Genomic DNA, 27871 nt, shown 5'->3' with positions numbered 1-27871 from the left:
TCGGCATCTAGGTCGCAGACAGCTGGAGATGCCTGCAAGTACACTAAGGGGGTTGGAGGCGGGGCTTGAGGTCCTTTTCCAGACAAGCCAAGTCAATGCTCAGCTAGGGCCCTATGAAATCCCCCCCCCCCACAATTCAGTTTTATCGATCTGAATTTCGGGGTTATGGTTGATTTATTTATTTTAATTACTTGGCTTCTTCAACATGTCTCTCAAAGTGACAACCAAGTTGGAAGGTGGCGTAAGGGTCCCACGCAAGATCAACCCCCCTCTCAAAACACCCTACTTTAGATTTTGTTCCTTTTTCTTTGAATCAAATTCAGCCAAATTATGAAAACTTCGGCAATATTCATGTTTTACTGTCAATTCCATTTTTATTACAAAATTCTGTGATTCCTTCTGCATTTTCTGCATTGTGGAAATCATAGGGCCATACCCTACTACAGGAAGTACAGGGTTTTGGAGAAAGCCCGGCAGGCAGAATCTGAGCGGTTTGTTTTGTTGATCTCAGCATCAGGACGCAGCGGGTCTGAGTCTGAGGCAGACTAGGAAGCATTATCTGGTGGGTCTGTGTAACAGAGAGGGCTGAGCTATATATAACCCGGTTGAGAAAGTCACTTCAGAGCACCAGTGTGTGTCTACCAAACCAAGGAGACGGTGTGCTGTCTTTCATTGAAAACAGCCCCCCCCCCCCCCCCCCCCACTGTGTCAGGGGTCAGACAAACCCCTGCCATTTTGTGAAACAGTTTAGAATTTATAGTGGCCAATTAAGAGAAGACTATCACTTACCCAACAATTAAAAATTAAAGTAACCTTCATCAGAGCACATGGACAGAATTTATAGGGGTGTAATTTCAAGTTTGTTTGTTTTTTGGCAGCCTCTCTTCCTGTTTACTTTCCATTATCACCCAGTGAACACCACTTGATGGGAACAGTGTAAGATCATTCAAATGTAGCCAGATGTTCACATTTAATTCCAAAACTATCCATTTGGTAAAAGATCTGCTAATTAATTATTATTATTATTTTTGTAGCACTTTACATTACAGCTCGGTAACAACATGGTAATAGGGGGGTCATGCATGTAGTGTGATAATAAATAAGTAATAACTAGTAATACCATGTAATTAGTAATAACAAAGTAATAACCAGATAATAGCTTGGTATTAATGGGTATATCTGGGTAATTAGGCTGAAATGTATGTAATAGGCTAACAGGGCGAGGGTAACAGGGCCACAAACAAATGGTAATAATAGGGAAATTTAATTTGATGGTCCGATTATATTAAACCAAACATCTAGAGACGTAGGCATTACCTGGAAACACTTACTAGCTATACCAGAAATACTAAAGAGTTTTTGTTTGTGCAAGTTTAGCATGAATAAATGTTATCTACTGCACCTTTCTTAGCACACAGAGGACTGGAGTAGATCCTGAAATCCCCCTGTGTACTGAATCGATAATCAATTTTGAATTGAGAATCGTTTTGAATCGAAAATCGGTTTTGAATCGAATCGTGACCCCAGGAATCAGAATCTATTCGAATCGTGAGACGGCCAAAGATTCACACCCCTAGTATGAATGGTTTTCTCATGACATTACATGTACCAATATGGCTCCTCAACATAAACATAACTGATTGGCTGTGGCCAATGGCTTGTTCAAATATAATCACCTGCCGTTTGCTTACAAAGATGCCTGTTTAATAATGTGAAGAAAAAGAAAATAATTTGACCTGCACAGACCACGGTTCCACTCACCTCCACCAGGTTGATGATGTGCTGTAGGAACTCATGTGCATCTTGCTGTCTGTTGGAGGAGAACTCTGGGTGGCCCTTACTGACCATAGACTTGAACATCCTGGGAGACACGCCCTTTTGTTGGTGCTGGAATGAGAAGAGTGGGTGTCACACACACTCACTGTACATGGCCAAACACATCACAATCACATGACCAATCACATGACCAATCACCTGTCACAGAGTCACACACACTCACTGTACATGACCAAACACATCACAATCACATGACCAAGCACATGACCAATCACCTGTCTCAGAGTCACACACACACACTCACTGTACATGACCAATCACCTGTCTCAGAGTCACACACACACTCACTGTACATGACCAATCACATCACAATCACATGACCAATCACATGACCAATCACCTGCCTCAGAGTTAAGTATAAGACAAGACAGAAAACCACCAGTGAATATTACAAACTGATAGTGGTACCCGGTGTCTGGCCAGTATCAGACTAAACAGGGTCTCGGTATCCAAGAATACTTCAAATCCAATATGAAGAGCTGTGTGTAACATGTCAGAAATACACAAGGGGGGCCTTGAAGTGACTTCTGAAGGGTGTTAGACCCCCTGAATGGATAAAGCCAATATCAAATTATCAATTAAAATGATCAGTTCAAGCCTATGCTGTCGAGTAAAAGTAATGGATCAGGACTTGGCCGATACTTCAAGTTTAGGACCCAGAAATGGTATTCACAATGAAAAAGTGTTATCAGTGAATCCTCAGGAAATATGGCTGCTATGAGTATAGCTGCAACTGGAGTTTTCATTAAAAAGATGCAAAGCCTTCTGGTTTTAATGGTTCTTAAAGGGCTTGGAGGGAGGAGAACAAATCTGCTCAGGTTTAGCGGTTAGCTGCTGAGGAACATTGCAGTGCTCAAGGTTGAATATTTAAGGGTACGGAATAGTAAGTGCTGATCACATGCTGCACTTACAGCATCAGCCACCTCTTAAAGTTGCCTATCAAGAGGCTATACAAAAACACCACTAGCAAAGACAACAAACTCAAAGTTTCTACTCAAAAAAGCAGCAGTCTTCATGCTAGCCTGAGGGTCTTTACATGGGCACTCTGGGACAACAAAACTGTGCTGTAAAAATGTGATTGTAAATCCAACTTAACTAGACGCAAATAGATATCTTGAAGGCAGTTAATGGCAAAATGTTCATAATCTTCAATAACAAAAAAGCACCAATTTCATAAATCCAAAAGTAGCCGAGATTACTGCTGCATTATCTTGTACCACCACATCAGTGAAATAGTAATATACAGGCCAACCAGCAGCAAGAAATAAAGTAACATTTAGCATTTTTGATGATAGGGAGATATATTATGTCTACTTCTGTTGTGAATGTATTTATCTAACTATCTGTCAAACTCAGCCATAAACTATCAAATGAGACAGTTGCCCTGCTCTATCTATCTGGTTCAATCCGGCTGAAATCTATGGCTTTGCTCTTCTAATTTCCTGACAGTTGTGCATTATGTGGATGAAAAGGCCATGATTTTGCATCATGCCCGTTCAAATTTGTGAAGCAAAATACACAAGAAAATGTCCGAAAAACAATTCCATCAATTGGCTGTGAAGGAAATTAAGAGAAGACATGAAGTAATGCAGCTCATACAGTCGTCAACTACAACAGATAACGTGTGAGATCTTTTTGGTAGCAAAATAAAGCAGCGATAAGAGTAAAACACACTATTAGAGCTGTGGTCAAAAGCAGTCTGAGCAGTACATTTGGGACAGCAGCCAACAGCTATTTTAAGACCAAGTGAAAAAATTCAGAGCATAGTATCACGTTTGACATTACATGTCTCAAAATCACATTTTCTTGTTTCCATCAACTCATCTGCAGCTATCACAACAATGAAAATCTATCCACACTTAATTGTATTAATAACAGATGAATTCTGAAAAGACTTAGAATAGCATTTGAAACCAGCAGGTTAAAACGTTCATCTCTGTCTTAACAACCCCAAACAGTTTTTTTCATCAGGTCAACAAGAGTCATGTAGCTACAGTACCACTCAGTATTTACATGCTTCTGTGGGTTAGGGACCCAGATTGGGAGCTGGACATACCCAGTCTAATACCTTGTATTCTTCTTTCATCACCTGTTCAATGAGCTCAGATTTCATGGGTGGTTTGGAGTACTGGCCTGAGAGCAGTCCATAACCCAGTTTAGCCCTGCCGGACAGAGGGAAAGCGTAATCATTACAACACAAAGTCAGTCAGTCTGTTTCGGGGCTCGTGATTTTCTATCCTTTCCCCCCCTGCTTTTCTTAGATATGAACAATTACACCCGCTCCCTAAACAGACACCCTATTTCCAAAGAAAATACCATTGACATCAAAAGTGCTTTGACTCATCAGAAGCATTTCAGAACCAGTCCAATATCATTCAGTCACATTTAGAACCAGTCCAATATCATTCACTCACATATTTGATCTTTCATCTTATAATCAATGACTTGATTAGTGGTGATAGGCTCTCTCCAATAAGAATAGTGAAAGTTATAAACATGTTTGCCTGGAAGACATGATAACACTCTGGATTAACAACTGATATTCAACACCCAGCTTAGACCCGATTTACCTTTAATCTTGGCCTCAGCAAAATACAAGCAAACATACCAGACAAAATATACCAGATATTTACCAGAAAATTGCTTGGGAGGGTGGGGGGGGGGGGGGGGGGGGGTATTTGTTGGGTTCACTGAAATTCATATACAAAACCTAATTTTGCCCCACTTTTATATGACAACATATGTATTACTGTACTAAATATGTACTGTCTGTATTCATAATGAAATGCACGTCTGCAGTATTTACTCATCAAATATCTCAATTTTCATACATGACAGTCATTGGAAGAGACCATCACACCTTGGCGTATTACAACATGGCATTATGTAACGTTGGAATCACTTACATTTGTGTGGCAAAGTCCTGGCTGGGGTCGAGGGGCGAATAGTCGTATATCCTCTGAAGATTGCCCACATACCTAGAGAGCCAAACACATGTCAGCCGCTCACCTCAGACGGAGCACACAGGAGGCCACACAGGAAGGCAGAACCCACATGGTGCTGCTGAGCAGAGACTACCACCACAACAGATACATATAAACTACATATACAAAATATATGGATTTTATTGCATTCCTACTATTAAATGGTGTTCTTTTTCTATTTTTAAGTCACACATGATGTTTTATTGACTTTTTATTATGCTTTCCATGTGGTGAAGTCTGGCTGCAGCTTGTACTCACATCCTCTGGAACTCTGGGATGCTGAATAGGACCTGCATGACGGTGCCCAGGTAGCAGGTGTTGCCCAGGTTCTTCAGGCCCGTGTAACCCGAGCCGTACACCGCCTTCAACTTCATGCCCGCCTCCTGGATCACCTCCCACTCACTGACCCGCGGCCGGGGGGCGCTGTTGTCTGTGTGGTGGCCGTTCTCTGTCTGCAGGGGGCAGAGGAGACCTGCTGTTAACACTTTAAGGTAGAAGACTTGGGTGTCCATCAAGATGGCATTAAAGGGTCACTTTGGTGATTTTCAACCAGCTTTGTATCATTACAAAATCAGTCGTATATGTAAATGAAAAATGTTTCATTTCCCTCCATCTTGCCTGGACCGAGAGCTCCCCATTCATTTGCAGTTCTTCCTGTCCAATAATGTAATTTGGTCCAGGAAGTGAGAGAGCAATAATGATTGTGATAGTGAAATGACATCATTATGACATCATTTAGACCAGGAAGTTCTGTGAATGTACGGGGAGCTCTCAGTCCAGGCAACATGATGGAGGGAAGTTAAGCATTGTTAATTTGCATATATACTATTGATTTTGTAATGATCAAACAAAGCTGGTTGAAAATTGGCAAAGTGGCCTTTTAACTGTTGTTTTAGTTTGGTATTTACATAATAATAGAGATATTATGTGAGTAGCAAAAGCAGCTTATTGATAAATTCCGCACAGATTCAACTTACTCTTTGCTGCATCTGTAGCATGTCTATTCCAAAGTGTGATAAATGTTCTGACATATGCGGGTCCAGCACTGCTTCTTCCTCCTCAAATGAATAGACATCTGAGGGAAGCCAAAACACCAGTTAGCCACATGTTTCAATTGATTTAAAAAGTGAAGTGCAAAACACATGATGCGTGTTCAAACAGCCGCCCCATTCACCCTCCAGTATTTTCTATGTATAACCCGACACCAGCGGCGGGCGGCGCACAATCCCAGCAACACTTCACGCCACTGTCCTATTTCCAGCACCGCCTCGTGTGTGGTCAGGTGGACTTGCTATGGCGTGACGCTTCCTATGAGTGCTAGGGGCATCACAACGCGGCACTTTGGCGCCGATGTGTTTTGGACTTGAGAGTTGAACTGGGAAAATTACATGTTCTTGTCAGCCAGTCGACCATACCATACGGTGTGACGTAAAACGCATCACAACGGGGCGTTTTGCCAGAAGAGGAAATGGGTTCTCTCCGTGAGCGAGAGAAGGTAAACACTGCGCATGTGCTTATATTACCGAGATTATAATGATACAAAGTGGGTTGATAATCGGTAAAGCCATCCTTTAAAAGTGGATTTTCAGATTTTAAATTTAAGAGGAACCTTGCCAAAACTTTACTGTGTGTTTGTAAAACCACAACACTTGGAAGGAGACTGATCCACAATATCAATCTCTGTCAAATCTCTTTCCTGGTGAAAACAGTACCGATACATACATTAAATCAGCGTGACTTGAGTCACTCACTGGCGTTTTAAGATATCGTTAGTTACGTGAAAACATGTCTACAAATGAACTGTCAAATGAGCACTGAAGCCAAACGGTGTTGAGTCCATGGTTGAAACACGGAGAGCGAGCTGGCGAGTGATGAGCACCATATAGCAGTGCCAGGGGCTCCAGGCAACAACTAGGCTAATCCCACATAGACCTCTTAAAACATCACACACGTTTCTTTTAGCTTTCCTGTCTAACAACATATTGCCTTATTGTCTTATTTTTGCTGTGGTTACCAAGTTGTTTTATTCAGGATATGTGTTGCAAAATGGTTGTGATAAAAACTGTTGCCGTATCTAGTTGTTACAGTTGGAACAGTGTGGACCCTTTTCTGATACTGTAGGCTACAGCACACGAATAGAGCATTCTTGTCTATCATTTATCATTCTTGCATATTTTGTTTTTGTTAAAAATGGCAAAATGGCAAATGTGTGAGTGTGTGTGTGTGTGTGTGTGTGTGTGTGTGTGTGTGTGTGTGTGTGTGTGTGTGTGTGTGTGTGTGTGTGTGTGTGTGTGTGTGTGTGAGAGAGAGAGTGAGAGAGAGAGGGGGGAGGAAAAGATACAAAGTGTTTTTGGCATCAGGCCATTCTTGTGGGTATTTCTCTCTTCTCTCTCTGTTGTTGTGGAGCACTTGCTCTAACAAGGTATAGGCCAGTGGTGCTCAACCTTTTTACACAAAGGACCACCTCAGAAATGACCACCATATGAAAGTATGAGAGGGATGGAGCCCCACGTACCCCAGCTTGAGATTACCACTGGTATAGGCTATAGCGTAATCTCTCAAGGTAGATTTTTGATTTGCATGAAGATCTGTCCGCATGGTCGAAGACAATCCGGATAATAGCACTCCTAATCATAGCACGAGTGCTGGGTAAAATTTGCATAAAAGTGCGCGGGGTTGAGTTCCGGTTCCGGTTATTAAGGTATTGAAACATGCTTGCGCCCAGACGTAAAACAACAACAACAACATTTATTTTTTAACTGATGGATTCCCAGATTGGATATAGTTTGTTGCTGTAACTTGGCATCTACTGTATCTAGCATCACATACGAGAGCGTGAACTATATGGGTATAAGGCACATTTGTTAGCCCACCCACCTAATGTCACCACCAGCCGTCACTGGATACATTTCAATTCACAGTTACAATGTTATCACCCCTTTTTCTTTTGAATCCGTCATCTTCACTCCCTATATCCAGAATATGAATCTTAACACTGTTTTGTAGCTCAGATTCTGTACTTGTGAAACAATAGAGGGGGGGATCAGTATGAGAGACCTGCTCCATCTGGGGTGATGGTGTCCAGCTTGACAGCCAGGGGGAAGTTGGTCTCTCTGTAGTGCTCCAGCGCGTGGCCGTTGCCTCCGCTCCCGTCAAAGAACCATTTCCCACAGAGCACCGCTCCGTCTGTCAGGTTCAGCCACAGGTTCTCTCTCATCTCACACTTCTGACACTTCCACCCTCTGCCAGCAGACACACACACACACACACACACACACACACACACACACACACACACACACACACACACACACACACACACACACACACACACACACACACACACACACACACACCTTTTTTTATCATACAATCATGACAGGACTGAGTAAGTGACAAAAGATTTTGCTTTTGCTCTCAACCCAGCTGTGGAAGTAGAATTCTACAGAGTCTAGATTGGTTGACCCAAGTGCTGCTGAGTGAAAGAAGTTAGAAATAAAGGAGGTGACAATGTTGCAATATTTCCTGTTGTTGCGGCTCTTCCAACACAGTGGAGTGTTCCATAAAAACACTGTTAAGCGCTGACCGAGCAGTCCAGGCTGGCATGGTGCTGTGCTGTGGCCAGTGTCCTCAATACCTTGGTGGGTGTGGCCTGTGTCCTCTGTACCTGGGTGGGTGTGGCCTATGTCCTACAGTACCTGGTTGGGTGTGGCCTGTGTCCTACAGTACTTGGGTGGGTGTGGCCTGTGTCTTCAGTACCTAGGTGGGTGTGGCCTGAGTCCTCAGTACCTGGGTGGGTGTGGCCTATGTCCTACAGCACCTGGTTGGGTGTGGCCTGTGTCCTCAGTACCTGGGTCGGTGTGGCCTGTGTCTTCAGTACCTAGGTGGGTGTGGCCTGTGTCCTCAGTACCTGGGTGGGATCCGGACCCCGTTGTCCTGCTGTCTGAGGCTCCTGGCATGTTTGGACACCTGGATCTCCTCCTCCCATGATTCAGGGTCCTGCTTCTTGTAGGCCGACGGTGCGTTGAGCACTGCGTCGCAGGCTATTGTCACCTGGACGCACAGACGGACATCAACCACATTAAGTATGGATCAAGTCATGAAGTATTCATCAGTGTCTTGTATCTCAAAGAAAGGGATTAAGAAAACTGGTTGAATTGACCATTAATATCAGTGTATTTTCCACATAAATAGGGATGCACCGATATGAAAACTTTGGCCGGTACGATATTAACGTTGCTGTTATGGCCAACTGATATTTATGTTGATACATCTGTATGAAAACAAGTTTGTATGATGATCAAATGTTGTACATACTGAAAAACAAATGTAAACACTGAGTTGGAAAAAGTAACACATTTCTCCATTTCCAAAACATTTGGAAAAGCACATCCAGTAAATCATAGATTTACCACATTGTTTCCTCTCAATATGAACATTTTGGCTGATACCAATACCCATTATTAACATTGCTGTTATTTTGCTCATCGGACCGATACGATATATAAAAAAATTACTAACATCGGCCGATACCGATATGATTGCCGATATATCATGATGCATCCCTAATTTAGAATATTTTCACATGCTTGAAACGCGTATGGGAGCATAACATTTTGTATACACATAAATATCATCTGTAAATGAAAAGGGCCAAACTGGAGGTATGACTCGAGGTTCATGCAGGACACACACAACATGAAGATGTCTGACATGAGCGACTATCTGGCATAAGAGGAGAGGGCAGCATTTGCTAAAATTTCAACATTTCTATCTTGCCAGAGAATAACCATGCATGACATTTTCAGATAAAACACCAAAATGTAGCATCACTCCTCCAACACCAGGTGTTTAGCTTCAACAAACGAAAAACCACAGCATGCCAAAAAGATCCATCATAGTGTACTAAGTGGAGAAGTGTGTACTGCACTACTAAAGCCAAGAGTGAAGACAGTCTTCTCTGAAGCACCTCTGCCTGTGCATGCATGGCATAGAGACAACACTGAACACCATGCAAGCAATACAATGTACTGTAGAGCCAGACGTGATATTTACAAGCACACCAGTGTTTCCCCAGAGTTTGTTTTCTTGGTGTCTTAGTTTTAGGCGGGCTGATTTGGACTTATATTTCCACCAAAATCTCGATTGTTGATTTTTTGGAAAATGTAAATGTACAAAACAAGATAGGGAGTAAATATACATAAAAGGATAGAGATCAGACAATGGTGGAAAGATTACAAAATATTTGTATTTCCACCAAAACTCAAGAGTGAGAAATGGTTGAATGGTGAAAAACAAATCCGAAAACCCAAAGTCATTTCTGTAAATCTATAAACAGGATTGCAACTTGTGTTCTGCAGGTACAATCCTCAGGAAAAACTACAACAGGAAGTAGTCATAACTGGAAAGGAAAATTCTAAGGGGGAAAAAGAAGAAAATAATGGGATGTACAAATAAATAAATCTGTAAATGTATAAACAGAGATGCAAAATGAGAAGTGAAGGCACAAATAGTCACTCGTAGTCGGAAGTTAAGGATTTCACTGGTAACCACGGCTTACATTCTGGTTTATAGATTTACAGAAGTGACTTTGGAGTTTCAGACACGTTTTGAACCATTTCACAACCTTGGGTTTATGTACAATTTGTTTTGATAGAAATATATTTCCATAGACTGACAGCTCCTGGAGGTAGGGTGACCCAACCCGCCTAATCATTGATAGGGGAAACTCTGACGTGCATCTCAGTTAAACCTATACTGTGTACAAATGAAGTTCAGGATGAGGGGAATAACTGATGTGCACCATCCCTGCAACATGCATGGACACACACAGAGCCTGTGCAGCAGCGAGTGACTCACTGACCAGCGCAGGCAACTCCTCAATATTTGGTAAGGGGATCTCGAAGTGGTCTGGGAATATGACCAGCTTGGCCTCGTCCTCATACTCATAGTCCTCGCCATTAAAATCACGGTTTAGCTCTAAATCTTCAAAGGGAGGAAGCACACATTCATTCAGTTGCCGTTAGACAGGGACTGATGCTGAAAACAACACTGACTGACATTGTTCCGGTCACTCAACGTCAAGGCAAGAAATGAACATGTTACACTAGCCACACCGCGGAGACCAGGGTTCAATTCCCGCCGGTGGTACTTTCGGCTTCGTCAGACGTTCTTACAGACACAATTGGCCGTGTCTGCGGGTGGGAAGCCGGTGGGGTATGAGTCCTGGTCGCTGCACTAGTGCCTCCGCTGGTCGGTCGGGGCGCCTGTTCAGGGGGAGGGGAACTGGGGGAATAGTGTGATCCTCCCACCACGCGATACGTCCTGCCGGTAAAACTCCTCACTGTCAGGTGAAAAGAAGCAGCTGGCGACTGCACATCAGAGGAAGCATGTGCTAGTCTACAACTCTCCCCAGATCGGCAGAGGGGGTGGAGCAACAACCGGGACAGCAGGGGGACTTGGGCTACAATTACAAGTACAATTGGGAAGAAAATGGGAGAAAAGGACGTCCTACCTATGGTTTGAATGTGTGACCTTACAGGTTCAGGACGTCCTACCTATGACCCTTCCAGGTTCAGGACGTCCTACCTATGACCCTTCCAGGTTCAGGACGTCCTACCTATGACCCTTCCAGGTTCAGGACGTCCTACCTATGACCCTTACAGGTTCAGGATGTCCTACTTATGACCCTTCCAGGTTCAGGACGTCCTACCTATGACCCGTATTATTAAGCATTGGGCAGGAGTGTCAGATGAGATAAGGGTGGGACGTTAAATGTTAACTGAATGAATGCATATTGCAAGATTTCGCCCAACAAAGTGCTGTTCATTATAGGTCACAAATTTAAACAAAATAATCAAAACGATATCAAACTTGGCCAAAGCTGATGTAAATTTAGATGATCCAAGTTGACTGTTCATTACAGCCTTCTCTTGATTTACTGTCTCCAGCCTAAAGTTGTGTAATGACTCATGACAAACAGGAGCAGAGGTTCTCCCTTCGGCGAGCCCCGCTGGCTTTGTTGTTGTGCCCGCTGGTTTCATGGTAACATCTGAGGTGTGCGGCTGGCTAGAGGATTAGATCATGGGACTGGTATGGAGACAGACGCAGATTCATACATGCCTGCAGTCGCATCAACGCTAATAGGAGATGATGCAGAGAAAGGGGGGGGGGGGTGATCCAAAACGGACGTCAGCGAGAACCGTCCTGTCCAGAGATGGCCTTCTCGAAAAGCTGTGTCACACCCACATCAGAGACACTGAGTCAGAGAGGGTGGACCTCATGCAGTGATTCATATCCAGGACCCCTCATTTAGGCCACATTAGGGCCACAGACCCCCATTTGATGAGATTTTGTTTCTCTGACTCAAACCTGAGAATATTGTATCATTAGATATGATTTAGATTTTTCTCTAATTGTGTTATCTTCTTGTTAATGGTGGTGATGGTGAAGTTTAACAATTCATCAGATTGTCGGGGACCCCCTGGAACCCCCTCATGGACCCCTGGTAGTCCCTGGACCCCATGTTGAGAGAACCCCTCCCACTGACATAGTACAGCCTATTAAACGCTTGGTGATAGGAACACAGGGACATCAATCAGGTAGAAGTTGAATGGAAGGAATTCCTCCAGCACCAGGCGAGCAGTGAGGACGGGGGAGACAGGGGGGGTGGGGGGTTGTGGGGAGAGACACCTGGTGGTCCCTGAACAGCATCATGGCTGCCTGCCGGCGGTGGAAGTGTGTCAGGATGAGAGCGAGGCTGACGGGCTGGAGCAGCTGAGAGGCCGGGGAAGAACTGTAAACCAACCCCCCCTTCCTCACCGAGCAGGAGGGGAGTAGGCCAGGCTGCGCATGTGGCACTTTGGATTTAGAACAGTTACCAACCACATATACAAATAAATGGGCTATATTTAGAGCACGGGGGGAAGGGGGGGGTCTCGACATGGGAAATATCTGTTGCTTTGGGTAAAGACGGGCTGGAGGGGCAGCTGGCGGGTCATGGCGGTCTAACAGAAACAATAACATGAGGTCGTAAGGGATGAGATTTCGCTCGGCTATGACAGGAAACAAGTTCAACCTAATGCCATAACTCCTACTCTATGCAAAAGCTGTATATTGCAACCAGAGCTGGACTTTTTGTTTGTTTGTTTATTTATTTATTTTATCACCAATGGGTTTAAATTTCATGGGAACAATAATGAAAAGAGGGTCGATTGAGCAATCTTAAGGGCGGAGATATGGTACCGGTCAAAAGTTTGAACACGCCTTCCCATTCACTTAAATGAGAAAGTGTATCCAAACGTTTGATTAGTATTATACTTGCTTTAATGCTTTTAACTACGCGTTCACGTGTGTATGACGGCTGCCTCGGTTTGGAGCGTACGCGGTGTGTTCATTTGGACAGGACGTGCACGACCGACGCTCCAAACGCATGCAGGATACACACGCGTACGCATGGCCAAAAGGAAGTACATCTCCACCCTAACTGACAGTTAGGGGCAAAACAAACTTACCTAGAAACACTTTGCCGTTTCTTCTTCTGGGGATAGCGCCTGCTGCAGCACCTGTGGCTTTCTGTAGGAAACAGGAAGGAAGACGAAGAGTTTACATGAGATGAAGGAATCCTCATCACAGTTAACACCTTAGAAAAATCTTTTTGCACAATGCTGATGGTTGTCATTTTGTTAGAAATAGATGCTAGACGTTCCGGTTGCCAGGTCAGGTTACAAGGCAAGGGGAAACCCCCTCTATCATAGTATGGTCAAAAGCTAAGAGCCAGTGATAAAACTAATTGCTCATGTGATGCACTGTGGATCTGTGGACTGGGACAGATGCCATGTACAGTACAATGAGCATTGTGTATTTCAGGCTGCTTTGTCTGTATTCTCTGTTCTTCCTGTATTTGCTTCTTCCCTACACTACATACTGTCCACTGTTGCAGAAACACGCACACAAAAATATTACTTTCCAGACTAATCAACAGTCAAGCCTGTCATTGAAAGGTGATTGATTTATCATCCATAGCATCAGCCTTTACAACTGGGTGAATCAATCAAAAAATGTGATGCACTTTGTCAATCTACCATAAACGTGCACCTGCCAAATCACCGACTGGCAGCAAGACAACCCGGTGCCACTGACTGGTTTCCCTCCAGTCTAATCAAGTTCAGGTGACTGACTGCCCACTCAACTGTTCACCCAATGTGGGCACCCAGAGTCTGCAGTATCAGTCTGGCGACTAACAGGACTCTGGGACAGGCAGGCGATATTTCAGGGTGACCGTTGTAGAGTGGACATCCGCGCAAAAACCTCTGCTTCCGTCAGTCTGACAACATTGCATTATGCAGTTATCTGTTTATAGAGATGAGCCAAAATGTCATCTGGACCTAAAACACCTACGATCAAATCCAACTCCATTCTCGCGTCAATCAGACTGTAAACAATGACCGTGGTGCACGGAAGTGGAAGTCTTGACAGGCCTGGTTCTACAGGGGGAGCATGCATTGCACCCGCAGTTTAATATTTTGCACCCTCAGTTGAAATTTGAATAATAGGCGTTATTACTGTCTTTCAGAGGCTGTAGAGGGCTTATTTTTAAAGCTAGATTGAAGATACTGGTATCCCTAAAGGCATCCATTGGTACCAACCATGTCATTCTATCCTTGACCTCTCACCTCAAGACATCTGAATGAGAATGGCTTCTATGGGTACCCACCAGTCTCTCCTTTACAGACATGCCCACTTTAATCCCATGCAGTTTTTGGCAAAAAACCATGCAGTTTTTTGCACTTCATATAAATGTATTATTCTCACCTATTCTAACAGCTTTAGAATAGCATACATTGGGTTCTAACAGTTTTAGAATAGCATACATTGGGTATGACTGGAAAGCTGAGACTCTTCTTGTGGATTTAATGAGCCCACTTGTATTCATCTGTGATGTTAGTCGCCATAGTAGCCATTTCATGTAATGAGACCATTTTTCAAAACCTCATCTGTTCATCGGGGACCACGCTCGGGACCTGTATACTATTTGTCGTTGCTGTTGCCAGCACGCACTCTCACCACTAAATTCAGATGCACCCCCGCCCCAAAAGTCATTTTGTTATGGAACCGGGCCTGAGACTTGGTGCCGACGTCCGCTCTACACCGGAAACCCTGAAATATCACCCGTCTGTTCCAGGGTCTTATTAGTCGTCAGACTGATAGACTCTGGGTTCCCAGATTGCTGTTCACCAGGCTGAGAGGAAGACACAGAGGTTAGAAAGACAGACAGAGACAGAGAGAGATAGTGTGTGAGAGAGAGAGAGAGAGAGAGAGAGAGAGAGAGAGAGAGAGAGAGAGAGAGAGATAGTGTGAGAGAGAGAGAGAGAGAGTGTATGTGAGAGAGAGAGAGAGAGAGAGAGATAGAGAGAGAGAGAGTGTGCTGACACACTGTAGCCCAAGTGGCCTCCTGGGAAAAGACAGCAGACACAGGAGCCTGCAGCAGAATGTGAGCAGCTGTTTCTGGCAGGTCGGGCAGATCCAGGCATGGAAATAGCAGCTCTTTACAGAGCCCAGCTTATCTGAGGGCAATTAGAGCCAGCCAGGAAACACAGCAGCAGCTAAGGCCTTTGTTGTTCACCATCAACCTGTAATGGGGGCTTGCTGGGCCGTGGTATACGGCTCAGGTGTAACTCAGTGTGAAGCACATTATTATACTTGGATAAGTAGATTCTGGTATTTAACATCTTACTGCTGCAGAAGTTATACTTTTTTTCTTCTGTTTATTGGAGTTTTACATTTTACAAGTGACAGAATCAACATACTGTATGACACAATTCTAGTATCATCAATTTTAGTATAATACCCACCCCCCACCGACAAAACAGTAACATCAAGCACAAACTAATGACTTAAGGTCTTTGCACACACAGTCCGATTGTTTTCGTATGCGTGTTTTTTAATCCGTCATCTGAAAACACAGACGGGTCCCAGCTCGCAAAAATCTATTGACTGATGCGAAAAATCGAACCTCGTCCGAAAACTTAAATGACGGACGTAACTGTCGGACGCGGTGTGTCAATGATGATTGACACAAATGAGGTCGTATTCTTTCTTTTTTTCGTGCGTCAATTTCGGACGAAAATACGGACTTGGTGTGCAAAAGCCTTTAGAGAGAGAGAAAAACAAAAACAAACGAGGAAGGGGGTAAATGACAAAATGAAATAAAAAATAAAATAAAGAAAGAGGGTTTACACTCAATTATCTTTATAAAACAATGGGGGGGGGGGGGTATCATTTGCTGATTGCTTGATTGCACAGTGGAAAACATTAGGTATTGCACCAAAACACTGAAAAAGGGTCTCTATCTGAAAGTCAGATGTGACGAAGAGGTCAAAACAAGTTTAAAATGTTCCTCTTTATTGCTTATGATTCACTGAAAGCCAGCCTGTGTGTAATGGTCAAAGATGACTGGGCATTCAAAATGTAACTATATCCTGGACACAATGTAATTAGATATAATCCTCGGTTCAAAATGATACCATCATGATGTCAGCAATTCAGGCCACTGGGTGGCCCTTTTTACCCGAAGCACCTTACAGTATCATGACTCCACTCATTTGCACAGTGGGAATTTAACCTCTAATTTTGCCCATATGAAACCAGTGGCTCTGTAATCTATGTAATTAAATTAAGAGGGACACTCTGTTGTAGCAATGAACTAATGTTATGTCACATTAAATATTAATAATGATAACACAGCAGCAGTACCACACTTCTCAAGTGGCTTCTCCATAATGGCTCCGCTCGTTACTTTTTCACATCATATATTGCGATTTGTGAAATATGTGATAATATTTTTGTTCACGCCTACAAGCCACATCAGCCATAAATGAAGCCACAGTTTCTCACAACTTTCATTTGCATATGAGACACTTCTTGCAAATTAGCCTGGTTCAGCTGCCGTTCACTTGGGGCCCGGGGCTTTGGAAGGCCCTTCAGTATCCTCAGTATCATCTTTTAAATCGCTTAGCAAAGACATTTCACATGCTCAATACATCATTTGATTTTATCAATTTTATTGTGGTTGTATTCTTATCTTGATTCATGTCTATCATTTTATTGTGTTTATTGTCTCATATTGTCTTCAATTCATTATTGGTTTGTTTTTTGTGAAGCACATTGTAAAATGTGTTTTCAAACGCGCTATGTAAACAAAGGTTATTATTCTCACTCTTATTGTTATTACTACTACTAACACCACCACCACCCCTACTAGGGGTTGGGGGATGGTGGGGGGGATCGATACAGCATAGTATCGCGATATTTTGTGTGGCAATATATCCTATTGCATGAATGCCAAGTATCGTGATATTTTATTCTATAAATTACCAGGTGCTGCAACATTTATGTTTTTATGACCTGTGTTGGTCAGTCTGTCTACTTGACAATTTTGCTGCAATAAAAATTATTGAAGTGAGATGAACAGACTGGAAACTATATTTAGCTAAATCACAATACTCAATACATCGCAATACTAGCATATCACAACATCGCAATATTATCATATCGTGACTAAGTATTGTGATAATATCATATTGTGGGGCATCTGGTGATTCCCACCCCTAACCCCTACTACTATAGTATATGATGCTAGCCCCCAGTCAGATGTGATGCAGTCGGAGAGCCTTACCTCTTTGACGTGTCGTTTGAGGTGCATGTAAACACTCTGTCCAGTTTTGCGGTAATGTCTCTCCACATGTTCTCTTCCAAAGCCCAAGAATGTGTTCATACACACATACAGGCCTCCCTCAGACTCCTGCACACACACACAAACAGACAGCAGTGAACAGCAGAACCAGATGATCAACGCTCAAGGAAAAGCATTGGAAATGTAGCAGTACGCAGTGAATGTTCTATCATTATCATTATGAAGCCTCATGTCAAAAACATTCAAGGAACACACAGAGATGAAACAGTATGAACATTTATATCATGATTATAGTGACCAAAAGTAGCACGTTATCAGCATTATCATATAATCACAATTATAAATTGGCTAACAATGTTCAAAAAGTACTGATACACTCACTGAAATAATTTCACCAACTTTTATATTGAAAATTCTGACCTAGACTGGGAGACTGTTGCTAACTTTGGTTGATGATGGACAGTATTTACAGTGTTTTTCAAAGCGTGGTAATCAAACAGTTTTAATGATCATTAATTTTTTAAACAGTGATAGTAACCGCCAGGAATTTTATCACGGTTCATCATTAAACCGGTAATCGTTTCATCCCTAAACACACACGTACAGTAGCTGGGAGGCATGCTTATATTTGTACAGCGGATGGTATGGATCCACACAAAGGTATGCCTTTAAAAAAAATACCACTGACAATAATATATATTATAAATCTACCATATTTAGACATTGCTTGCTACCATAAGTAGTTTACAATGAAATAGGATGTGTGTAAACCAAAGCAATATCATGACAATCTGATTACAAAAAAGATCTAACATCACAGTTTAATTGTCAGTGGATGGATGGATGGATGCTAAATAAGAAAAGTATTGTGGGCATATTGCCCAGCCTTGCAAGGTCAAATTGAACACTGCATGCTGAAAGTGCAAGTAAGGGTGAGGTTTCAATGATTCAGCAGGTGCGCTCTCAAGAAGACTGTTATACCCCTTTTCACACAGACGTCCAATGATGGTTATTCCTAGGTTGATTATGTCTCTGAAAGGGTTAACCCGGGTTGGCCGACTCGGCTTGGCAACCCACCTGTCAAGGTGGACCGGACCAGGGTCGGACACGGGTTGATGCAGTGTGAATGGCACCACCAGGGTTGCTATTATTTCTTATGCTAATGTTGTTCATTATTATGCCTGTCTCCCGGGTTGTGTGACCCAGGTGAGGTCTGAATTGTCATGAGCAGAGATTAACCCATGGCCATGTAAGTAGGGCTTTGTTGCTTATAGTCCATTTTACAACAGTTAGTTCCAGCCGAGCAATTTGATTGGAGAAGAGGCATTCCAGCTGTGTCGATCGATATTTCAGTATAACATTACGGGCGCTTCACTGTGTTTATACCACTCCGCTAACACTGCAGCGTTTGTGCACCTATAGGGACAGCGATATGGATACATTTGACAAACGGTAAGCTGAAATCGTCTGTGCTAACCACAAAGTAGCTGACGTTAGCTTAGCTAGCTTGCATTCGGGAAACTGCAGGCGCCAAGTTTACCTGTGGTTGCTTGGCAACTCCTGGTAGTGCACTCCTGAGGAACTATTTGTTGTTGGCAGAGACAAATAACAGACTGTTGCCTCAAATGACTTTAAATGTTATTATTACTTGATGAATAGCTTTGTTGTTTACACTGTACAACTGTTTTATAAAATCAATATCACACTTGAGGTTGTGCTGTTGTACTCTTAATATTATCATGGCTATGATCATCTTCTGACCGAATCACCGCCGTAACGATATTACAGTACAACAACAGCACTCCCTATTGTGTGATATTGCTTAATTGATCTTGAACAGTCAGCACTCAGCAGAGGGCGCCACTCTGTCCCTTACCCATGCACAGTTGCACACTTATTTCCCTTGATCAAGAAAAGGCCTGCTAGTAACTGACTAACCTGGTTTCTAGCAAAAAGCCACAAAGTCATAGCTAAGGTTTACTGATTATTGATGCCACAGAACAACCCCAAAATATTTTTTCCCCCCAATATCATGCTGACAATGTGATATGTCACATTTGCTATTGTTTCAAGTAAAGCACAATTATCTTGTTCTTGTTACTCAATTATATGGAAAACACGTATTATTATTATTATTATTATTATTATTATTATTATTATTATTATTATTATTATTATTATTATTATTGACAAACTAGAACCGGTTTGACTCTCAGTAGCCTAACTGAGGACAAGGAGGTTGTACTCCCAGTTTGATGTTATGATGCCTGTGGTCTGTGAAGCCACTCATGTCAGCTCAGAGGCATCATGGTCGCATTATCTTAGCTTGTTACAGGACTCAAAGGCCTGATGGTTTGTCACATTGTATGGGATTGAAAAGAAAATAACCTGTGGCCAGTGGCTATTAGTCTAAAGTCACACTCTGGCTGTTTAAACTGCTGCTTAACTAGGGCCTGCTTCATTGACTGTTTGGGACAAAATGAAGAAACCCCCTTCAAACCTACAGTAACCGGCTACATCTGCAATCAGGGTAGGCCTTATAAAACTGTGTGACAACCCTTTAAGTGGCTCAGAGTGACATATGAGCTTCAACAGTGCAACAGAGGATAAAAATAAACCAGTCCTCAAACTGACATGATGAACTCCAGACAGCTGAGTCACCTTTCAAACTGGTTTCGGCCGAGAAAGTGTTTTTATTGTGTTTAGGGACAACATTCAGAATTCCTCGTGCAGTCTGTCACCGATCATCAGGACAAGTAAATCTGCCATCTCATTAAGTCTATGGGTTCTGACATTCAAAAGTAAAACTACAAGTCTGTCACATCCTCTATGAAGGCCTGTTTCGGGTGGAAAACCTCCTCCCGTCTCATTCATGCCTGAGACTACTACAGACAGATTATGAGAAGATTATGATATCAACTCACTGATACCAGATCAGTTGGTCACAACATAGTTTTCCTCCAAGTCCACTGCCAGCCAGGCTAACCCATATATATATATATATATATATATATATATATATATATATATATATATATATATATATATATATATGTGTGTGTGTGTGTGTGTGTGTGTGTGTGTGTGTGTGTGTGTGTATATATGGCTACTACATATAACCTGAATAACCACCATACACTAGGTCATTATAGGAATATGAATACTAAGATATTCAAAAGAAATATCCTACGACAGACACATGTAGGGATACCATCGGAGATTAGGTCACTAAATCACTAGGCTACTACGTACCATACACTACAATTCCTTATAGGATTAATAATTAATATTATAGTGATAACATATCCTATGTTACATAGGTGAATAAAAACCGAGGTACTCACTACTAGCGGTAGTAGCGCGCACACCGTTTCTTTCTGATAGGAATATTGTAGTGATTTCCCGTTAGGGTGTAATAAACATGGCAGCCAAAACAGAAGATTTTGACAATAGGCAGGTGTTATTTATTGGCTTTAATTGCGCGTCTGCGTCGCAGACAGACGCGCTGCACCACAAAGGAAAGCCCCTGGCCATTCCTCTGGAGATGTAAACAACATTTAATTATTTATTTCCTTCCAAGTCCAAGAGGAAGGTAGGTGGCCATGAGCGCGTCACAGCAGCGTTTCACGTGTTATTATGAGGGCGGCCAAGCAGACTCGGGTGTGAGTAGACTGCAACTGCTACACATTCTCTCCCAGACAGATATTATTTAGTATGGTGGACTTACTGGAGAGTCGTAGGAAAAGGCACACTCGCTCTTGAAAACCCTGTCTCCTGTCCGGGGCACTCTGATGGTGGGCATGTAGGGGACCAGCAGCTCTCCGAGGTCTGTAGCCATGTTCGCATTCCTGCTTCCAGGTCCACAATGCTGCCTGTGAGAGGGAGTCACCGAGCAGACAGCCTGCGCTGAGCTGTCAGAGAGGATGCTATTTTTAAAGCGTCGCTCTCCACATTCCTCCAGCCAGCCAGCCAGGCCACGACGGGGGAGGTGACGCTGCTGGACGAGGAAAATATCTAAATAACGCAGAGATAAACACCTTTATTAGATCATTTGGCTGATGTTTTCTTTATGCGTTTCCCCCCTTAAAAAAGGTATTGACTTGCGCAGGAATTGCATTGCCTACTGACGCGCATTTATTTATTTAAATATAGAAAGGTCCCTCCCACCACTGATTCATGAACCACACACTAACCGCCTGCTTGTTTCCCCTTCCAGAATGTATGTAATATCATTACATTTGCATTTCATACATTTCTCATAAAACTGTTTTATTACACCATGCATACATAAAATGTAACTCAATGTAAGTGAAAGCAAATTTTCAGGCAAAAAAATCAATACAAGCAAAGGCAATTTGTCTACTAGAATAACATAACAAAGACAAGAAAGATAACATTAGCAAATTAACGATTTTTTTTTAAATTACAATGGGGGAAAGGTCTGGCACATGTTGCTCAATATGTATTTTCAACAGTCAAACGTCCCTCTATTTTACTAGAGGGCAATTTCGCCCAACAGACACAAATTATTGTCTGCTTAACTGTGCCACCAAGTGGACGATTCCATCCATTGCAACAAATTTAATGAAGCTGGTGTGGTGCAAACATTTGTCCCCAAAACAAAATCTCTGGCCATGTGTCCTCATTTTGCCCTGTGTTGTTTTGATACTGCATAAAGTTATTGTGGGGTAAATGCACTTAATAAAAAGACAAAAAAGTATATATATATATATATATATATATATATATATATATATATATATATATATATCTCCTGCTAACCTCCATGTAGTTTAGATAGAATTAAATCGAGGTGAAGACAGCCAGCTGATTTTTTTTTGCAGAAACATTTTGGCACACTGTAGCCTAGTAAAGACACTGCAAGACACGATATCCGAGTACATACAGATACTTTATTTACGGAAGAGGGAAAAAATTTACAAATAGTGAGATCCATCATCGACCAGTAGGTTTAGTGGTCAGGTGTCGACTTGTGACTGTTGTCAATTATATTCTTGTCGATGGTCTCCACCTGAAACCAAGGACCATCGCCCTTCTGCCTCATGTGACGACGCACATCCAGCTGTGATTTTCTGTTGAACAAAAAAACACACAAACACATGATTAATAAAACAATACTTCTGTAATAGAGTACCTAAGTCACACCCACTTCCGGGACCTTAGGCTGTGAATTCGTTATTAATTTCTCCATAAAGACGTTTTTTAAAATCTGTATGGAGTTTTAAGCATGGCCACAAGCCGATATGAATCACGAGTGATCATCGACATTTTGTTTGTTTAAGTCTGAGTCAAATGTTTTATGGTCACTCGCGATTCATATAGCCGAAAAATCGGTAAATGACGAGGCTTTGCAAACATGATCTGCAACACATCAGTAATATAAAACTCACCTCATGTCTGCCTTCTCTTTCTCTATCTGGATTGCAGCCATCATCTTCTCATAGTCTTTCACTGGGGAGTCGTATAAGGTCCGTACAATCCACCTGCTGATAGGATGCTGCCACCACAGAGAAGGCACACGCCAACACTCAATATCTGCCAACTAATTTGTGTTCCAAGATACCTGAACAAAGATCAGTGGGGATATTCAAAATGCTCTCTGTGAAAATACTGCAGTATTACCTTAATCATTTCACATGTGCATATTGCAATGTAATCTTAAGACGTTCTCTTGCTTTAAAGGATAAGTTCACCCAAAAATGAAAATTCAGTCATTATCTACTCCCCCCCATGCTGGTGGAAGGTCGAGTGATGTTTTTCTCCTAAACAATTGAAGTTGTGAGCTGAAAGTCGGTTTTTCGCTTTAAAGGGACAGCTCAACCTAAAATCCAAAATACATATTTTTGGCTGCAGAGTTTCTGCCTTCTCTTCAATACAATGGAACTGGATGGCACTCGGCTTGTGGTGCTCAAAATGTTTGAAAGTTGGTCACCAATCACTTCAATTGTTTAGGAGAATGCTGTAACTCTGTTTCCCTGGAAAATTCCATTAATGTTTTGTGGACTAAAAAACTTCATCTTAACTTCCACCGGCATGGGGGTGAGTAGATAATGACTGAATTGTCTTTTTTGGGTGAACTTGTCCTTTTAGGATGCAGTCTGTAAAATTGTACCTTTTTATATCACTTAAAAGCTGCTAAGACACAAAAGACACTAACCAAAGACAGACAGACACGCACAGCCTGAAGCTCATGACTCTCTCTTGCTGTGGACACAGCTTATGAGCTATCAATAACATTAGAGACAGCATCCCCATGAAAAATTCACAGGAGGCAAACTTTACAAACTGTTAATTTAAAGCTTGTTTATGCATATATACAGTATGGTGCCCATTGCCAATTCCAAAGCTAATGCACCCTAAAGCTCATCTATTTGCCCGGATTATGTTTCAAAGCAGTGACAAACATTATGAGCATTTCTAAAGGAGTTGTAATGACAGAAAAAGCTAGCTGTATACCTTGTAGTACTCCCAGTGCTCAGGTTCGTATCCCTCAGGGGTTTCAGCCATCTCTGCCTCACCTTGAAAGCACAATTACACTCCAGTTCAATTAACAATATCATTCAACTTAATCTCAAATGTTTATTGGAGTCACATAAAACAAAAACAACTAGAACGACCGCAACGCGGACTTATGCCTCCGCCATTAGTTAATTCTTGAGTCCAAATCGCCATTTGAGGCAAATTGGAAGAAATTCCGTCAAGGCGCTCCTGTGATGTTGCGTTACAGAGCTTGGAAATTGGGTGTGTGAGAGGTCACAGTGACCTTGACCTTTGACCACCAAAATGTAATCAGTTCATCCTTGAGTCGAAGTCGATGTTTGAGACAAGTTAGATTAAATTGCGTCAAGGCATTCCTGAGATATCGCGTTAACAAGCTTGAAAATGGCATTTGAGAGCTCACCTTGACCTTTGACCTTTGACCACCAAACTCTAATCAGATCATCCTTGAGTCTAAGGCGATGTTTGAGGCAAATTTGATGAAATTCCGTCAAGGCATTCGTGAGATATCGCGTTAACAAGCAGGAAAATGGCGTTTGAGAGGTCACAGTGACCTTGACCTTTGACCTTGGACCACCAAAATGTAATCAGATCATCCTTGGGCCTAAGTGAATGTTTAAGGCGAATCTGATGAAATTTTGTCAAGTTGTTCCTCAGATATTGCGTTAACAAGCTTGAAAATGGCGTTCGAGAGGTCACAGTGACCTTGACCTTTGACCTTGGACCACCAAAATCTAATCAGATCATCCTTGAGCCTAAGTGAATGTTTAAGGCGAATCTGATGAAATTTCGTCAAGTTGTTCCTCAGATATCGCGTTAACAAGCTTGAAAATGGCGTTCGAGAGGTCACAGTGACCTTGACCTTTGACCTTGGACCACCAAAATCTAATCAGATCATCCTTGAGCCTAAGTGAATGTTTAAGGCGAATCTGATGAAATTTCGTCAAGTTGTTCCTCAGATATCGCGTTAACAAGCTTGAAAATGGCGTTCGAGAGGTCACAGTGACCTTGACCTTTGACCTTGGACCACCAAAATCTAATCAGATCATCCTTGAGCCTAAGTGAATGTTTAAGGCGAATCTGATGAAATTCCGTCAAGGCGTTCCTCAGATATGGCGTTAACAAACATCCGTACGGACGGACATCCGTACGGACGGCCGGCCGTACGTACGTACGTACGTACGTACGGACGGACGGACAACCCGGATCCATAATGCCTTCGGCCTGGCTTCGCCGGCGGAGGCATAAAAACAACTAGAACGACCGCAACGCGGACTTATGCCTCCGCATTAGTTCATTCTGGAGTCCAAATCGCCATTTGAGGCAAATTGGAAGAGATTCCGTCAAGGCGCTCCTGTGATGTTGCGTTACAGAGCTTGGAAATTGGGTGTGTGAGAGGTCACAGTGAGCTTGAACTTTGACCACCAAAATGTAATCAGTTCATCCTTGAGTCCAAGTCGATGTTTGAGACAAGTTTGATTAAATTCCGTCAAGGCATTCCTGAGATATCGCGTTAACAAGCTTGAAAATGGCGTTCGAGAGCTCACCTTGACCTTTGACCTTTGACCACCAAAATCTAATCAGTTCATCCTTGAGTCCAAGTCGATGTTTGAGACAAGTTTGATTAAATTCCGTCAAGGCAGTCCTGAGATATCGCGTTAAGCTTGAAAATGGCGTTCGAGAGGTCACAGTGACCTTGACCTTTGACCTTTGACCACCAAAATCTAATCAGTTCATCCTTGAGTCCAAGTCGATGTTTGAGACAAGTTTGATTAAATTCCGTCAAGGCATTCCTGAGATATCGCGTTAACAAGCTTGAAAATGGCGTTCGAGAGGTCACAGTGACCTTGACCTTTGACCTTTGACCACCAAAATCTAATCAGATCATCCTCGAGTCTAAGTCGATGTTTGAGGCAAATTTGATGAAATTCCGTCCAGGCGTTCCTCAGATATCGCGTTAACGAACCTCGTACGGACAGCCGTACGGACGGACAGCCATACGGACGGACAGCCGTACGGACGGACAACCCGGATCCATAATGCCTCCGGCCTGGCTATCGCCGGCGGAGGCATAAAAACAAAAAAATACACACACACACACACACAAATATGTGCTTACTTACCAATGAACACATTCACACTTGTGACAATGACAGCCACTGGAATGCCTGTCAGCAGGACATAATATTGCTGTAAAAAGAGAAAAGACAAAATGAAATGTTGAAATGTTCTACTGTTGTTTAGTCTCTTAAAACAGATGCGTTGGCTCTTTTAATTTCCAAATGCTTCCGCCTACCCGTCTGTACTTCATTGAGCATTGAGGAGGAAGTTGGTCAAGGCGGGACATCCGCTAATTTCTCCAATCACCTGCTTCGGTTTTGTTTACATGTGTCGTGATTGGTCAAATACCATCAAACTTCCTCCAGTCTGAAGCATTTTTCAGCGTGGTGGTGTAGTAGTAAGAGATTGTGACAAAGGAAGTCCAAAATGCGGATCCAGGAAGGGGACTTGCGCTATGTTTATTGAATGCATAAAATAAAGCTTATAATATACAATTTGATTATTTAAACGTCTTACCCTTTCAAATCAAAGTACATCACAAACGGTCCATTCTGCTGCAACTCAACAGCGCTCCTTAATCCAGAACCTTACTTCCCAAAAGTTCCTTTTGCAATGTAAAAAACGTGTCCATTGGAGTCAACAGAGATGTCGCAACTCTTCTATTATACGACTGGCATTTTTTTTTTTTGGAAGATGACAACTTCCTCTGGCCAAATTTTAACAGGCTAAAGTGCAGACTGTCTCTGGAGTATTCGAAGATTGTGGAAGAGATAGTGGCTTGAGAGAGACTAACTGTTGTTCTATAAGATGAGCACTTGAGATTCCTTCCTAACTGGGAAGAGAAAATATATGAGAAAATACTTAAATACTCACCAATAGGCGCAGAAACCTCCTGTCATAGTAGTCACTGGGTTTGATGACAAACATTGACTTGCCATGGCCCCAACGGACTGCCACTGCAAAACAAAGGCAGGAGGTCCTGTCATATGGCATGCCAATGCCATCTGCCATGCACTGAGCAGCTCAAAAGTAGACAATCTATTGATTCCTTCATTGACCAAACTTACCAACACTTTTACGACTGCAGTTACGGTAATATCTCAAAGTGAAATCTTGCCGTGCCACCCACTGAACTTGTCTTATCTGACTAACGTTACTGCCTGAGTTTGACCTCCTCATTAGTAGTACAACTGTTTTTAACCTTACACCAGTGTTTCGTTTTAATAATGATAAGAACTCTGTTTACTGCGTTGGAAGGAAAGACAACGATGTCATTACTTAGCGGGCAGAGAGGAATAAGCTAACTGTTGTTTTTGTTGACAGGACCTGAAGTTTGACAGCCAGTGCTAGTTAACGTTAGCATGCTAACAAGCCCGACACAAGGTCATGACAACAGACAGCCGCCTTTAGGGTCCAGCCTGTCACCATAGAAACTGTTAGGTGTCGTTTACCTTTATCTGCCCGCGGGATGGTTCTGCTGAGTAAATTGGACGCAGTATTCCCATGTTTCAGAGGGTTTAGCCTGGCTGCAAAGGCAGCAGCAGACCGCAGAACACTCATGCCCACCATCACTGCTGTGGGCAGACAGTCCAACAACACCACCTCCTATTGGTCGACGGGGAAGTGAAGCCGAAGACGCCATATTCACAAAGGGCATACATTTAATTGTAGTTTTGTTTTAGCTATTGTGTTGTTATAATTCGTATAGTAACACCGTGTATATATCATTAGAAAAATGTTAAACAATTAAATATCTTCTCTTACTTTATTTATTTAT

At 42.5% G+C, this 27871-nt stretch overlaps 2 protein-coding genes across 3 annotated transcripts in view; both read right to left on the bottom strand.

Annotated features, from left to right (window-relative positions):
* The window catches only part of usp13 (ubiquitin specific peptidase 13), a gene marked incomplete at both ends in the record, with an annotated part of 34354 nt that extends 13002 nt beyond the window's left edge, over positions 1-21352 (bottom strand). For both annotated transcript variants that reach the window (XM_083648384.1, XM_083648385.1), the window contains 11 exons: positions 1762-1887; positions 3905-3998; positions 4743-4814; positions 5079-5272; positions 5798-5895; positions 7878-8062; positions 8731-8873; positions 10684-10805; positions 13334-13394; positions 17497-17622; positions 21242-21352. In XM_083648384.1, the coding sequence (XP_083504510.1) occupies positions 1762-1887; positions 3905-3998; positions 4743-4814; positions 5079-5272; positions 5798-5895; positions 7878-8062; positions 8731-8873; positions 10684-10805; positions 13334-13394; positions 17497-17622; positions 21242-21352 (1332 nt within the window). The remainder of the gene's footprint in view (positions 1-1761; positions 1888-3904; positions 3999-4742; positions 4815-5078; positions 5273-5797; positions 5896-7877; positions 8063-8730; positions 8874-10683; positions 10806-13333; positions 13395-17496; positions 17623-21241) is intronic.
* Positions 21353-22407: 1055 nt separating this feature from the next.
* Positions 22408-27677, bottom strand: ndufb5 (NADH:ubiquinone oxidoreductase subunit B5). The gene is made up of 6 exons (XM_083647745.1): positions 27546-27677; positions 26968-27050; positions 26157-26223; positions 23992-24053; positions 22926-23032; positions 22408-22607 (listed from the first exon to the last, which is right to left on the bottom strand). Exons 1-6 carry the CDS (start codon positions 27661-27663, stop codon positions 22487-22489), a joined length of 558 nt encoding a protein of 185 aa, XP_083503871.1. The 5' UTR covers positions 27664-27677; the 3' UTR covers positions 22408-22486.
* Between the last annotated feature and the right edge of the window lie 194 nt (positions 27678-27871).

Source organism: Poromitra crassiceps (assembly GCF_964638095.1).
Source record: "Poromitra crassiceps genome assembly, chromosome: 12".
Lineage (NCBI taxonomy): Eukaryota > Metazoa > Chordata > Actinopteri > Beryciformes > Melamphaidae > Poromitra > Poromitra crassiceps.
This window is presented reverse-complemented; position numbering and strand designations above follow the sequence as displayed.